General features: G+C 38.2%; 1 protein-coding gene across 1 annotated transcript in view; it reads left to right on the top strand.

Annotated features, from left to right (window-relative positions):
• LOC139761871 (U3 small nucleolar RNA-associated protein 6 homolog) overlaps nt 1-13,656 on the top strand; it is a 44,325-nt gene that overhangs the window by 17,918 nt on the left and 12,751 nt on the right. Inside the window, exons 8-16 of the mRNA XM_071686442.1 lie at nt 670-870; nt 1,271-1,424; nt 2,245-2,430; nt 4,325-4,495; nt 7,104-7,255; nt 7,952-8,156; nt 9,949-10,108; nt 11,001-11,175; nt 12,758-12,898. Coding sequence (XP_071542543.1) covers nt 670-870; nt 1,271-1,424; nt 2,245-2,430; nt 4,325-4,495; nt 7,104-7,255; nt 7,952-8,156; nt 9,949-10,108; nt 11,001-11,175; nt 12,758-12,898 — 1,545 coding nt within the window. The remainder of the gene's footprint in view (nt 1-669; nt 871-1,270; nt 1,425-2,244; nt 2,431-4,324; nt 4,496-7,103; nt 7,256-7,951; nt 8,157-9,948; nt 10,109-11,000; nt 11,176-12,757; nt 12,899-13,656) is intronic.

Genomic DNA, 13,656 nt, shown 5'->3' with positions numbered 1-13,656 from the left:
CCACTCTCAATCTCTCGTGGTATTCTTTCTTACACATCTTTTCAAAGCTAACATACTTTCACCAAATTCTTCTTACATGTATAATTTCCTCTTTTCCAAAAGCCTCTTCATATCTTCACCCTTGTCTCCACCAAGTAGTGATCAGACATCCCAACATCCCAACAGCTGCTTATCTTTGAACATTCACATCCAAGAGTCTCTTGTATGTTTTAAGAGTTATAAGTGATCATTGTGACCAGTGAGTCACCTGGCAGGATGCTAAATGTCATGGCTAAGTGTAGGTTGTTGATTGGTAGGGGAAAACCCAGACCAAGTTGAAGACCACATCTACTGAAAGAAAATTAACGAAGGGTGGTAGGCAAAATCCATACAAGAAGCTAGAGGTTAATCATACAGCTTGAAAGTCACCACCCTGGAGAGAAAGTTTCACATTTTACTCAAATTCACTTTTATGTGGAGATTCCTTTGCTCTTGAGAATAAATTTTTGAATATTGAGTATATGATGTGCTCTAAATGTTTGAATTTCTAGACCATGCCATCAGTGTAAAGGATAAGAGGTTTCTAGCCCCCACAGATTCAACATAATCTCTCAGTTTGTGGGACAAAAGCATGGATTTTTTTTTAACCTAGATGTTAATGCTAATCCATGATCTTGATTTCATCAACAGTTGATGTGCATCATCTCAACATTTGATAGAGCCACAACAGTTGTTGGAGAAAGCTTTGTGAATGTATACATTAGTGAAATATTACCTCTACTCTATCAGTGTTGGGGTATGACAGAGATGAGTGATCTGATCTTCAAAAAACTGCTTAGTTTATGTGAAGCATATACAGCAGTATTATCTCCTCTTAATTTCATTGTTTGGGTAAGATTGTGTATTTACTGTGATATTAACTAACCATTTTTTCTGAGCTTTATTCAGTTTTGTTCTTATAAGGTCGTAGATTAGTTTGTTTGTACAAGACACGGGGCCCATAAGGTATTAACTTTTCAGTAAGTTAACTTATAATGAGTTGCAAACATCATGCTGAATAAGATATGTAATGTAAAAGTTGAATTTCAGCTATTTAATCGTGTTATGGAATCCTGGAAGAGTTATGTAAACCAAATTGTGCCTAAATAGAACTTTTTTGGAGTAAACCAAATATGGGCTAATTAAAAATCTGTATTGTTACCTCTGCTTTCCTCTTTGTACATTCAGGGATTTCATGTTTCATTTTACAAATGGAAAAGTCATTATACCTCAGGTATTTTTCAATTCCCAGCATCAGGTGTCTTGTGAGCAGTCCCATTCCAATAGTCAGCTTCGTGTTGTTCTGGAGGAGGCTGTCAGAAGGCACCCAGAGTCACCATACTTAAAGGTGGAACTTGTCAGAGCCATCATCAGAGAAGCAGTTAGCGATGCTGAATTGATGAAAGGTATTTTTAGAATAATGGTCATCCTTAGTCATTAGCTTTGTTAATTTATGTTTGCCATGGTGTTCATCTTCCTCTTCCTCCCCTAAAGGTTGTACTTTGAGTATGAGGTAAATAGATGGTTGTTTCCAGGAAAAGCCTTTCATTGTTGAACTCCACTGATATTCCACAGACATCAGTAATGAAGTTGTAAAATATATGATAATGTATTTCAGATGATTTATAATTGCACTATTAGGCCTGCCATAGAGAAAATGCATTTTAGAAATGCTTTAATTATTGTTGAATCCCCAAATATTTATGGAAACGAAAGTTTAAGGATTATACACAACATATAACCTATCCATCAGGCATCTTTAGGTCAAAGTAGATACAGTTATAAGTGTGGAAGTTTATGTTTCACTAAAACACACCAGAAATAGGTTGATGTAAAAATAAGGGAAGGGGTGATGTTACAGAGGCTTTGTTTACCTTATCCACCCTCATGGACTGGCAATCATGGGATGATGATGTATGGTTAGATAGATAGATATAGATATCATTCCCATTTACAAAGTATGGATCAAGTGCACATAAGCATGCATTTCACCTGAGAATCCATTGAAAATCAGCCTGTCCCAGATGTGTTACAAAGCTTGGTGGCTGAACCTTGTCATCAGTAGCTCTTTCAACAGAAAGTGGTAGAGATTTTTAAGAAGGATTTTGTTGTTAAGCCTCAGAGCAATAAGTTTTCAGAACCTTTCATTTCATAATAATATTAGATTTGCATGTGGAAAAATAGAGCATTTTGTACCTCTAAGATATTTTTCTCTTCAATTGGCAGAATTTAACAAAGTGGCCTCATCATTAAAAGGAGATGCTGGACTCCAGGCATGGCAGGCAGTGATTGATCACATGACAAATAACACCCTTAGGAACAAGATGTTCATTAGGGCCATCAACCATACTGATGATGAAGTGGCTCAGGTGATGAGGGCCCATCATCTGAAGCATACTGCTATTCATAAAAGTGAGTGCCTGCACATTTAGTTCACTTTTAATTCATTTTAATATATGCTTTGCTTTTTTTTACTTTATTTTATATTAACTGTATAGTTTGTAAATCAGTTGGCATCACACATTAACAGAAGCATTCAAGATTTTCAGTTGAAATAACTCCTGTGATCTTGTTTAATTTTTAAGGATAGCTCTTTTTTTTTCTTTTCATTCTCACATTACAGCTTCCTTCCAGTACCCAGGCCACGTATATCACTGTGGCTGTTTAATCTGTTTATGGATTGGGTAGTAAAAGAGGTAAATACTTGAGTCTTGGAGTGAGGAGCAGGTCTACAGATTGCTTGGGATGGGGTCCTGGGAGGCAAGTCAGTTACTGAAATAACTAAGTTGTGATGTTAGACTTCAGAGAGAAACTCTTGAATCTGGAGCCCCAATTTGGGAATGTGGTTATAAAGAAGTTGGGAATTAATGAGATGAAAAGGAATTGAGACAGGATGATTTTAGTCTGAGTATGAATGGGGAGGAAGTGGAGGGTGCTTAAGGTACCTGGGATTGTACAAGTCAACATAGAGGCAGAAGTGAAGTATATTTTGAGAGAGGGGGCGGCCAAAGTCCCTGATGCTTTAAGAAGCATGTGGAAATAGAGGTCATTGTCTGTTAGGGCAAAGATGTCTATGTTTCATGGTTTACTAGTCTTGACAGTATTATATGGATGTAAATCTTGGGCCTTAGACACAAAAGAAAGCAAGAGGGTAGACATGTTGGAAATGAAGTGCCAGAGGACATCATTTTTATGAGGAGGGTTGATTGTGTAAAGAAATGGCAGTGCAAGAAAGGTGTGTTGATAAATGCAGCCAGACTGGGGGAACTGACTAAGAGGTACTGAAATGGTGTGGATATATGGAAAGGATGAGCGAAGAAAGACTTGCTGAGAGGACTAACTTGTCAGATATGGAGGGAGGAAGAGGAAAGTAGCAAGGATGGTATGAAGGAGGCTTTAGTGTATCTAGGCATGAACATTTAGTTACTTAAGAGGCATGCATGGGACTGACTGAATTGGATCAGTGGAGTTGGGGGATGATGAATTTTTTATGTGTATTATATAGAGGGTAGCATGCTGTTAGTGGACAGAACCAAGACATAGGTGCTGATTTCAGTACATTATACATGTTTGCAAGAGTAGACATGTGCAAGTGGAAACAAATCATAAATAGGGGATAGGGGATAGGGGAGAAAGAATATTTCCCACGTATTCCCTGCGTGTCGTAGAAGGCGACTAAAAGGGGAGGGAGCGGGGGGCTGGAAATCTTCCCCTCTCGTTTTTTTTTTTTTTTAATTTTCCAAAACAAGGAACAGAGAAGGGGGCCAGGTGAGGATATGCCCTCCAAGGCCCAGTCTTCTGTTCTTAACGCTACCTCGCTAACGCGGGAAATGGCGAATAGTTTGAAAGAAAGAAAAGAAGAGTTACAAGGCTTACCCAACCCTACTGGGGTCATGTACATTTTCTTAGCTCACATGTTTCTACATATCCTTTACATTTATATTTAATGATAAGAATCATTATTAAATCTGCATGAGAGATCCCCACCTCACTCCCTTCACCACTCCTCACAGGTGATCTACCTGTTAACTTTATCACCACACTGTGGCCTTACAAGTTATGCTAACCCCCTTTTTTGGTATATATCTGTTACTCATATGTCTACTTCGGAAAACAGAAAATTTGATTACCTTGTTTTATTATCCTAGTTTTGAGCAACTTTTTGCAAGGCACCCATTTAAAGAGTTGAACTCTGCTTCCTTAGAATAGTATCAAAGACTCCCTCATATTTGTTCCTGCTAAGTTAAAGATTTTGAGTTCTGCAACAGTGGATGGATTGTGAGATTACCAGTTATTTTGATTTTAGGTATGAAGAGTGCTCGCAAGTTGTACAAAGGTTTGAGTTGGAAGCCACCATTTTCTGCTAAACTTCATGCTTTGATGGTAGAGCTGGAACTTACACAATTTAAGGTTAATGTTGAAGAGATCAGACGAGTATTTGATATTGCTGTGCAACAACATGGAACCACAAATCCAGGTAAGACATGTCATTTGTGTGTTTATTTATGTTGGAGAGGAGATGGAGTGTGTATTTTGAAGGTTTGTTGAATGTGTTTGATAATAGAGTGGCAGATATGGGGTGCTTTGGTCGAGGTGGTGTGTGAAGTGAGAGGGTCAAGGAGAATGGTTTGGAAACAGAGAAGAGGTAGTGAAAGCTTTGCGGAAGATGAAAGCCGGCAAGGCGGCGGGTTTGGATGGTATTGCTGTTGAATTTATTAAAAAGGGGGTGGCTGTGTTGTTGACTGGCTGGTGAGGATATTCATTGTATGTATGGTTCATGGTGAAGTGCCTGAGGATTGGCAAAGGGAATAAAGGCAAGTGTTCAGATTACAGAAGTATAAGTTTATTGAGTATTCTCAGGAAATTATATGGGAGGGTTTTGATTGAGAGGGTGAAGGCATGCACAGAGCATCAGATTGGGGAAGAGCAGTGTGGTTTCAGAATTGGTAGAGGATATGTGGATCAGGTGTTTGCTTTGAAGAATCTATGTGAGAAATACTTAGAAAAACAGATGGATTTGTATGTAGCATTTATGGATATGGAGAAGGCATATGATAGAGTTGATAGAGATGCTATGTGGAAAGTATTAAGAGTGTATGGTATGGGAGGTAAGTTGCTAGAAGCAAAGTTTTTATTGAGAATGTAAAGCATGTGTACAAGTAGGAAGAGAGGGAAGTGATTGGTTCTCAGTAAATGTTGATTTGTGGCAGGGGTGCATGATGTCCTCATGGATGGGGTGTTAGGGAGGTGAATGCAAGAGTTTTGGAGATAAGGGCAAGTATGCAGTCTGTTGTGGATGAGAGGGCTTGGGAAGTGAGCCAGTTGTTCGCTGATGATACAGCGCTGGTGGCTGATTCAGGTGAGAAACTGCAGTAGTTGATGACTGAGTTTGGTAAGTGTGTGAAAGAAGAAAGCTGTGAGTAAATGTGAATAAGAGCAAGATTATTAGGTTCAGTAGGGTTGAGGGACAAGTTGATTTGGAGGTTAGTTTGAATGGAGAAAGACTGGAGGAAATGAAGTGTTTTAGATATCTGGGAGTGGATTTAGCAGCGGACGGAACCATGGAAGCGGAAGTGAGTCACAGGGTAGAGGAGGGATGAAGATTCTGGGAGCGTTGAAGAATGTGTGGAAGGCGAGAATGATATGTCAGAGAGCAAAAATGGGTATGTTTGAAGGAATAGTGGGCTGTAGATAGGGTTGTGCGGAGGAGGGTGGATGTGTTGGAAATGAGATGTTTGAGGACAGTATGTGGTGTGATGGGGTTTGATCGAGTAAGTAATGAAAGGGTAACAGAGATGTGTGGTAGTAAAATGAGTGTGGTAGAGAGAGCAGAAGAGGATGTATTGAAATGGTTTGGTCACATGGAGAGAATGGGTGAGGAAAGATTGACAAAGAGGATATATGTGTCAGAGGTGGAGGGAACGAGGAGAAGTGGGAGACCAAATTGGAGGTGGAAGGATGGAGTGAAAAAGATTTTGAGTGATCAGGGCCTGAACATGCAGGAGGGTAAAAGGTGTGCAAGGAATGGAGATAATTGGAATGATGTGGTATACCAGGGTGGACGTGCTGTCAGTGGATTGAACTAGGGCATGTGAAGCTTCGGGGGTAAACCATGGAAAGTTTTGTGGGGCCTAGATGTAGAAAGGGAGCTGTGGTTTTAGTGCATTACACATGACAGCTAGAGGCTGAGTGTGAACAAATGTGGCCTTTGTTGTCTTTTCCTAGCACTACCTTGCACATGTGCAGGGGAAATGGGGGTGCCATTTCATGTGTGGTGGGGTGGCGACAGGAATGGATGAAGGTAGCAAGTATGAATATGTACGTGTGTATATATGTATATGTCTGTGTATGTATATGTATGTATACGTTGAAATGTATAGGTATGTATATGTGCATGTATGTATATATATGTGTATGTGGGTGGGTTGAGCCAGTCTTTCGTCTGTTTCCTTGCACTACCTTGCTAACATGGGAGACAGCAACAAAGTATAATAAAATGTAAATAAATAGATAAATAATAATAATGAAAATAATAATAATAATAATAATAATAATAATAATAATTTTTTTTTTTTTTTGCTTTGTCGCTGTCTCCCGCGTTTGCGAGGTAGTATAATAATAATAATAATAATAATAATAATAATAATAATAATAATAGGGAAAAATAGGGAATAAGGGGGAAAGAATACTTCCCATGTATTTCCTGCATGTCTTAGAAGGTGACTAAAAGTGGTTGGAGAAGGGGGCTTGAAATCCTCCCCTCCAGTTTCTACTTTTCTTGGCAAAAGAAGGAACAGAGAAGGGGCCTAAGTGAGGATTTTCACACTATGTTGCTAATGTGGGAAATGGCAAATATGTATGAAAAATATAATAATAATAATGAGAATATGACGGGATTCTTTGGAACACTGGATTTCATCTATTGGAATTTGGGATTCTTTGAAACATTGGATTTCATCTACTGGAATTCTGCTTAACGGTCTCCTTTTCAGGAACTCAACTATTCTGTTAGGTGGAGCTAGATATTCTTCACCTTTAGTTTATGTTCATTGTTTAATAAGTTTCATTATCTCCTTAAAACCCAGGTTTATGGTTAGCATACATAAAGTTCGAGAAGCTGCATGGTGATGCTCTGAAAGCAGGAAGCCTCTTCATTAGAGCAGAAAAAGAACTAGAGGCCAGCCATGCTCACATATTCCAGGAACTTTACCTGACATTAAGGGAGCTACTTGGAAAGGTGATTTTCATGCATTGGCTGTTATCACCTTTTCTCATTAAATAAGAGCTCAGAAGGCCTTTTTATGAATTATATTTTTCATAGAATCACTTTATTATATTTTCATATTTGACAATCATCTTTGTGAATGTTAAGAAATTGGACATATAGTTAAGTCTGTCCATACATTTGTGTATGCCCCATATATTGTCTTCAGTATTCAGCAGGATTATCAGTGTACTGATTCATTATTCATCCTCATCCTTGTACCACTTCATTTATTCCCTTATCCTTCATTCACCCAGATACTCCAGTTTTGGTAATCAGCCTCCTCTTGAGTTTCCCGCTGCCTTTCTGTTTAATTTTTCTTTCATTCATCCTTTTTGTATGATTGTACCATCATGGTACTCCATCATGTCTTAATCAGTCACTCATTTCTATATTTGAATATTTTTGTATCATTAGCCTCTGAAGGCCACCATAATGATTTGTCTTAATCAACCATACCTCCTGTTATTGAGCCTGATTATTCATAGAGTGAAGTTATGTACCTCTAAATAACAGATTTCTTGGTGATTATAATTTAGTCATTGTTTCCTGGTGCAATGTTATCGTAAATCAATGATAAAAATGTACAGTATTTGATAGTATTAGGATAGCAGCCTAAGAGCGTTTTTAAACTGCATTTTCATATCTTATGTTCATTATTACCTTCAGGAAGCAGCTTCTGTAACCAAATGTCAGAGCAACAAAATTCTGGTTGAGAATGTGGAGCATGAAGATAGTGAAGATGATGCAGCTGTTGTAAAGCCAGCTTTAGTGGACTTATTTGAAGAGGAATTGGTGCTGTCATACACCGCTGACCAAACTCGGAAAAACTTCTTCTCGAACATCCTTACTGTGGAGAATTTGTTAAACAAAGGTAATGATGTAATTTAGTGCTTAACCCTAAAACTGCCACATACATCATTTGTCAATACACAGTTAGCTGTAACATACTTCTCCAGAAACAGGATATCTGCACCACCTTTTTAAATTGCAAGGCTAGTTCAGCATTTATAAACTTTAGCACTCCCTCATAGCAATACAGAGGTAGATAAAAGGATTCAGTTTTTAATTTTTCTTACTTTTGCAAGCATATCTTTTTATGTGATTTTGATATGTTTTAAGCTTCCCAAGTGTAGCATTCTTAAACTCATATTTATAAACTTCACTCCACCATGGGAAAACAAAGGTAGATAGAAAATTTATTTTTCATACTTATGAAAGAATGTATGTTTACATGAGTTTTTCCTGGTAGCCACAGATTAGGGGGTAAAGTGTAGAGGATGTTGTATGATTGAAGTGATACTCAGAATTATCTTACACCTAAAGTACCAGGCTAGATTGTATTTGTTTTCCCTTATGTATGCATTACACCTGTTCCCCCACCCCCAACTTAATACTTTTTGGGCATAACCATCATCTGCATGGTGATCTGGGGTGTGGGGATCACCACACTGTAAACCATAATCATGAATGTTTACAGTTTTTACTTGTGACCTGGCTGTTCCCCCTATCCCCACCCCATACTTGTGTGCTGCTTATTGTGTAGTGAGGTAGTGACAAGAACACAAAAAAATGGACTCTCTGGCTGCCATGTATAGTTCATTGAAACTATAGCCTTCTACCCTTTTCATAATTTTTCAACCACTTCATATACCCTGGTAAAGCCTGATGACAGAACACTGCCCCAAGTGAACCATGTCACTTAAATTCACTCTATTCCATGCAGGCTTCACACCCTTTAGCATGTTCAGACCCTGAGCCCTCAAAGCATCTTTCTCTCCACTCTTCCACCACCTCAGTTTCCCCATTTCCTTGTTCCCTCCACTTCCTATGTATATACCCCCTGATCATTCTGTACTCACTCATCCTTTCCATATATCCAAACGTTTTCAGCATACCTTTATCTTTTTCATACATACTTTTCTTAAAATCCATACCTCTCTCTCCTACCATATAATTTCTTACTTGGTCAGCCCTCCTCACCTTATAATAACCTGAAACATTTTGGTTTCAACACATCCACCTGCTTCTGCTCTTTAACTTCTAGGGCCCCTTGCAGGGGCACAATACTGTTGGGACAATAAACAGGGAACGCTTCTGATAGACTAACTAGGGGAATGGGTGTTCTGTTTGAAGCCAAATTTCATTACATGCAAAAAATTTTCCTAGAAACATTAATAAATGAAATACTAACACATCATAGAAACCCACCTTATTCCTCCCAGGCTGGAGGTGTTCAGGGTAGGTTTCTCCTTTAAAACTTACATCCCAATACTGATGAGCACTTAAACACCCCATCAGAAGTAGATCACTCTTGCCTACAGTTCACATTACAGTGGTAACCTTGGTAATCACCTTTGTTGGTATGTTTGTAATTTTTTTATGTATTTGTTTATTTGGTAACTGCTTTTCTTTTACAAAGAGTGTTTAGCACTCATTCGTTCAAGTTCATTCCTGTGTGCATTTAATGCATTAATGGACTTTCATGAATTTTTCAGTGACAAATAGGCTATAATAGAGAATACATCTTTTGTCCAACTTTTTGTTGTACCATTTTCATATTACTCTTCAGATATAAGAATAGATGGAATGTACCTAGTATTAGAGATAATTGAATTGAATATTCATATTTTGCTGTGCTGTTAAATCTCTTCGGTTTGTTCTAGGTGGTAATTATGGTCCAAAAGAGGATAGAAGAGTGTGGGAACATGTGTTACAAGTTTTAACTGGATGCAAGATAGTACTGTCTGTGCAGCAAGTAAAAGATAGTGTCCTAGAAGATGAGCCTTCAGGAAAAGATTTGGTGGCCCCAAGATTTAGGAAGCGGTAAGTTTTGTTTGATTGTAAATGTAAAAGTAATTATAAAAAACCTCAGTAGACTTGGATGTGGAATATTGCCAAAGATTTGCCAAGCATGTGTCCTTGTCTTTAGATGGAATCCTCTCTCTTTTCCTTGGATGTAGATCCCTTAGCCTAATTATTTGCTATTTGAATGACAACTTACTCTTGTGAACGTAAGGAAAAGTTTTTAATTTTTTCCTGCCATGTCCATAGTAGTCTTTTCAAAGATTCTTTGTTACTCCTTCCTTACCAAGTGTCATGTATGAATGACCTTAACAACTAGAAAGACTTTTTGATTCACCTTAGTGAAATAAAGAAGACTTACCCATAATATTTATGTTTGTCTGTGTGCATACCCACTCCTTGGTTGATGCTATGTTCAAGTGAATTTGTCAACCACTTTGTGTTGTAAGATCACTTATCATTGTGCAGATGCACATTAATAAGTGTGTCAGCATTCCACCAAAAGTAGGTTGCCATGATCTAAACCTCATAATGGGTGATTACCTGTGTTAATTTAACCATTTTTCTTGAGGTGTATTTCCATTACATATGCTTCTCACATCTTCATTGTGTACTCTATTGCATTATATTCTCTTAATACCAGTCATGCAAGGTTTGCATCTGCTTTGATTTTTTTCACCTATCTTGACCTGGAAAATATGAAGTTACACATCTGTTCTTCACCAGGCAAACTTTAAATTCTCTCATATCCAGGACTTTCAGTGCACCTCTAAATCTTCTTGGTTTCATGAATCATTTGTCAACTTCAGTTTTTTCTTTGTTCATGACTCAGGTATCTAAACTCATTTACAGTTTCTGATTCTTCCCCCATTTAAATGGATATTACACTGATATTTGAGATATATCATCACAGCCATCAACCAAGTGATCAATTGAAGCTAAAAGAGGATAAGGATGTGAAGGTGTTTAGAGAGGATGATATAGAGAAGATACTAAAGACATCTGCGATCCTAAAGCCAGAGTTCATGCAGCAGACTTGTGTGACTCCATACTATGTTAGCAAGAATAGCATCAAGAAGCAAAAGAGGGTGGGTTAAATCTGTGTACTATTAATTTTTGTTTGTAACTTTGTAGCTTTTTATTTCTAAGACATTCTCACAATGGTTTGACCATCCCATGAGCTAAAAGAGAATCTCCATGAACTAAGGAGTTAGAAACCTCTATGCCCCTTCATTCAGGACAGACTGACTCTTTAAGAGAAAATTGAGTTTTGAAGAATGAAATACTTTTTATCTGTATATATCTCTAATACCTGTTGCAATTGGAACTCCCTCAAAGGGCTGGCCATGGCAACAGTCTCCATAACTAAAGAACTGCAGTGCCCCTTCTTAGCCTTTAGTGCCTCACCCTTAACTGGCCACAGGCAGAGGGCAAGTCTAGCACAGTGTTTGCAGAGGCTCCAACCTAATGGTCTTAATGACTTCCTCCGTTTAATGCTCCTACCTACTACTTCTACCTAATGATCCAATCCAAATGTCCCTTCCAACTACTTCTGTCTACTACCATTTTGCCAAAAGGCAGGGCTAGCTCATAGTGCTCACCACAGGAAAATCTAGTTATGAAGAATAAGCTGGATGAGTGTTGTCAGTTACATATGACAAGGAGACATTGTATGTTTGTGGACAAAATGCCAGTAGTCCACATGTTACTGAGGCATTGCCTACTAACATGTTTCTCGCACTTTCCACCCTCCTGTTGTTATGCTGTTGTAACCTACAGGACAGATTGTCTTAGTAGAGAAAGATGAGTTTTGAAGAATGAAAAACTTTCTCCCACAAGAATGTCCTGCAAACCAATTTTCCAAATGTTTCCTTACCCTACTTTCCCCTTTCTTTCGAGAACCATTTTCTTAACTAATATTACAGTAGTCACCATCAGGGTGATGTCCTATGTGTAAAGGATTAGGATGTAGCCAGCTCTGTTGCCTGGCAGCCTGTAAGATGATGACACAACCAGGTGGTGACTGCTTATCAGTCGAGCTATTGTCACAACCACTTTTTGGGTGGTTTGGGAAGGGTGAGAAGCATAATCTTGCCATAACAAAGAGGCTTAGAGGCTCCTAACCTCAAAAACATGGAAATTCATTGCTCAGTTTTTCATTCATCAAATTTGCTTTTTTAAACCTTTGAAATGTCACATTTCCAGTATACAATATTAGCTTACATGGGACTCTTCATTGAGAAATGGCTTTTGAAATAAATAAGATTACATAAATTTGTTGTTGGATGTAATTGTACTGAGAATATACATTAGGAATATTTAAAATATATATCCTAAAGAAGTGGTGAAATTGAGCCAGCTTAGCAAAGTGGTTTCTGTCTGGTGATATCTGAACAGAATGAGAGAAGAATGGCATAGGATTAGAGTTGATAAAATCAGGGTATTGGAAGAGAAGCGAAGAGTATTGAGCGAAGAATTGCATAAGTGTCCAGGTGAGCTTTGTTGCATGTTTAAAGTTAGATGTGGACTTATTGGTGTAAAGGCAATGTTAGATTGCAAGTCAGATACAAAAGGCGAATAGCTAAAGTCTGGGTGCATGGAAATGAGACTTCATCTGTGTTTAGAAATGTACATTTGCATTAAATTGAAATGAGTGTTTAATATCTTCAGAAAGAGCGTGAGAAGACTAAAGGTCCAGGCTGGTTTAACATGACGGCTCCTGAGATGACAGAAGAGGTCAGGCAGGACTTGGAGATTCTGCAGATGCGATCTGTTCTTGATCCCAAGAGGCATTACAAGAACGATATGAAGGTAAGTTAATGATGGAGATAAACAAACCTTTAAAACCTTGTAATAATAAAAGTTTAAAATTCATGTACCAAAATTTAAGAGTGCTTAGTTATTGTAATATGTGTTGATAGAAATTGAATTTTGTGGCTTGAGCTGGTTTCTTTGTATTATGAGGTGTTTTACTTAAAGGGAGAAGTTTGGGATATATTTCTTTGTCCTTATGGTTTGTGCTTGTTTTTCTGGTTTGGTTTTTGAAGTGTTAGGTTGATGGAAAGTCACGTACTGATTTTTGGAGCTTGGTTTCCATGTAGTGTGTGAAGGCTCACCACTTCGCTTTCCAGTAGTTTGTGTAGATATATATTTATAATTGCCCTAGGTCCCTTTTCTTCGAAATGGTCCCATTGTTACTATAGTACTCATTTTCCAGAAGCTCTGGCAGATCCAAGGTTGTTATTTCCAGTAGCTGGGAAATGATAGACCCCTTTGGAGCAAAAAGTTTTGTAATGATTCTGTACTACCTTTCATCAACAGCTTCACTGATGGTGACATTTCATGTGCAGTGTAACACAGGCAGGTTGAGTCTGGCAGCCATAATATATACAAATATGTAGGTGTCAGAAGTGGAGGGAACAAAGAGGAGTGGGCAACCACATTAGAGATGGAAGGATGGAGTGAGAAGGATTTTGAAATTATCAGATCTTGAACATGCATGAGGGTGAAAGTCATGCAAGGGATAGAGTGAATTGGCATGATGAGGATTTACAGGGTTCGTTGTGCTG

This window comes from Panulirus ornatus, chromosome 42 (assembly GCF_036320965.1).
Source record: "Panulirus ornatus isolate Po-2019 chromosome 42, ASM3632096v1, whole genome shotgun sequence".
In the NCBI taxonomy this organism is placed as follows: Eukaryota; Metazoa; Arthropoda; class Malacostraca; order Decapoda; family Palinuridae; genus Panulirus; species Panulirus ornatus.
The sequence above is the reverse complement of the archived record's forward strand: the minus strand, read 5'-3'. Positions and strand labels throughout refer to the sequence as shown.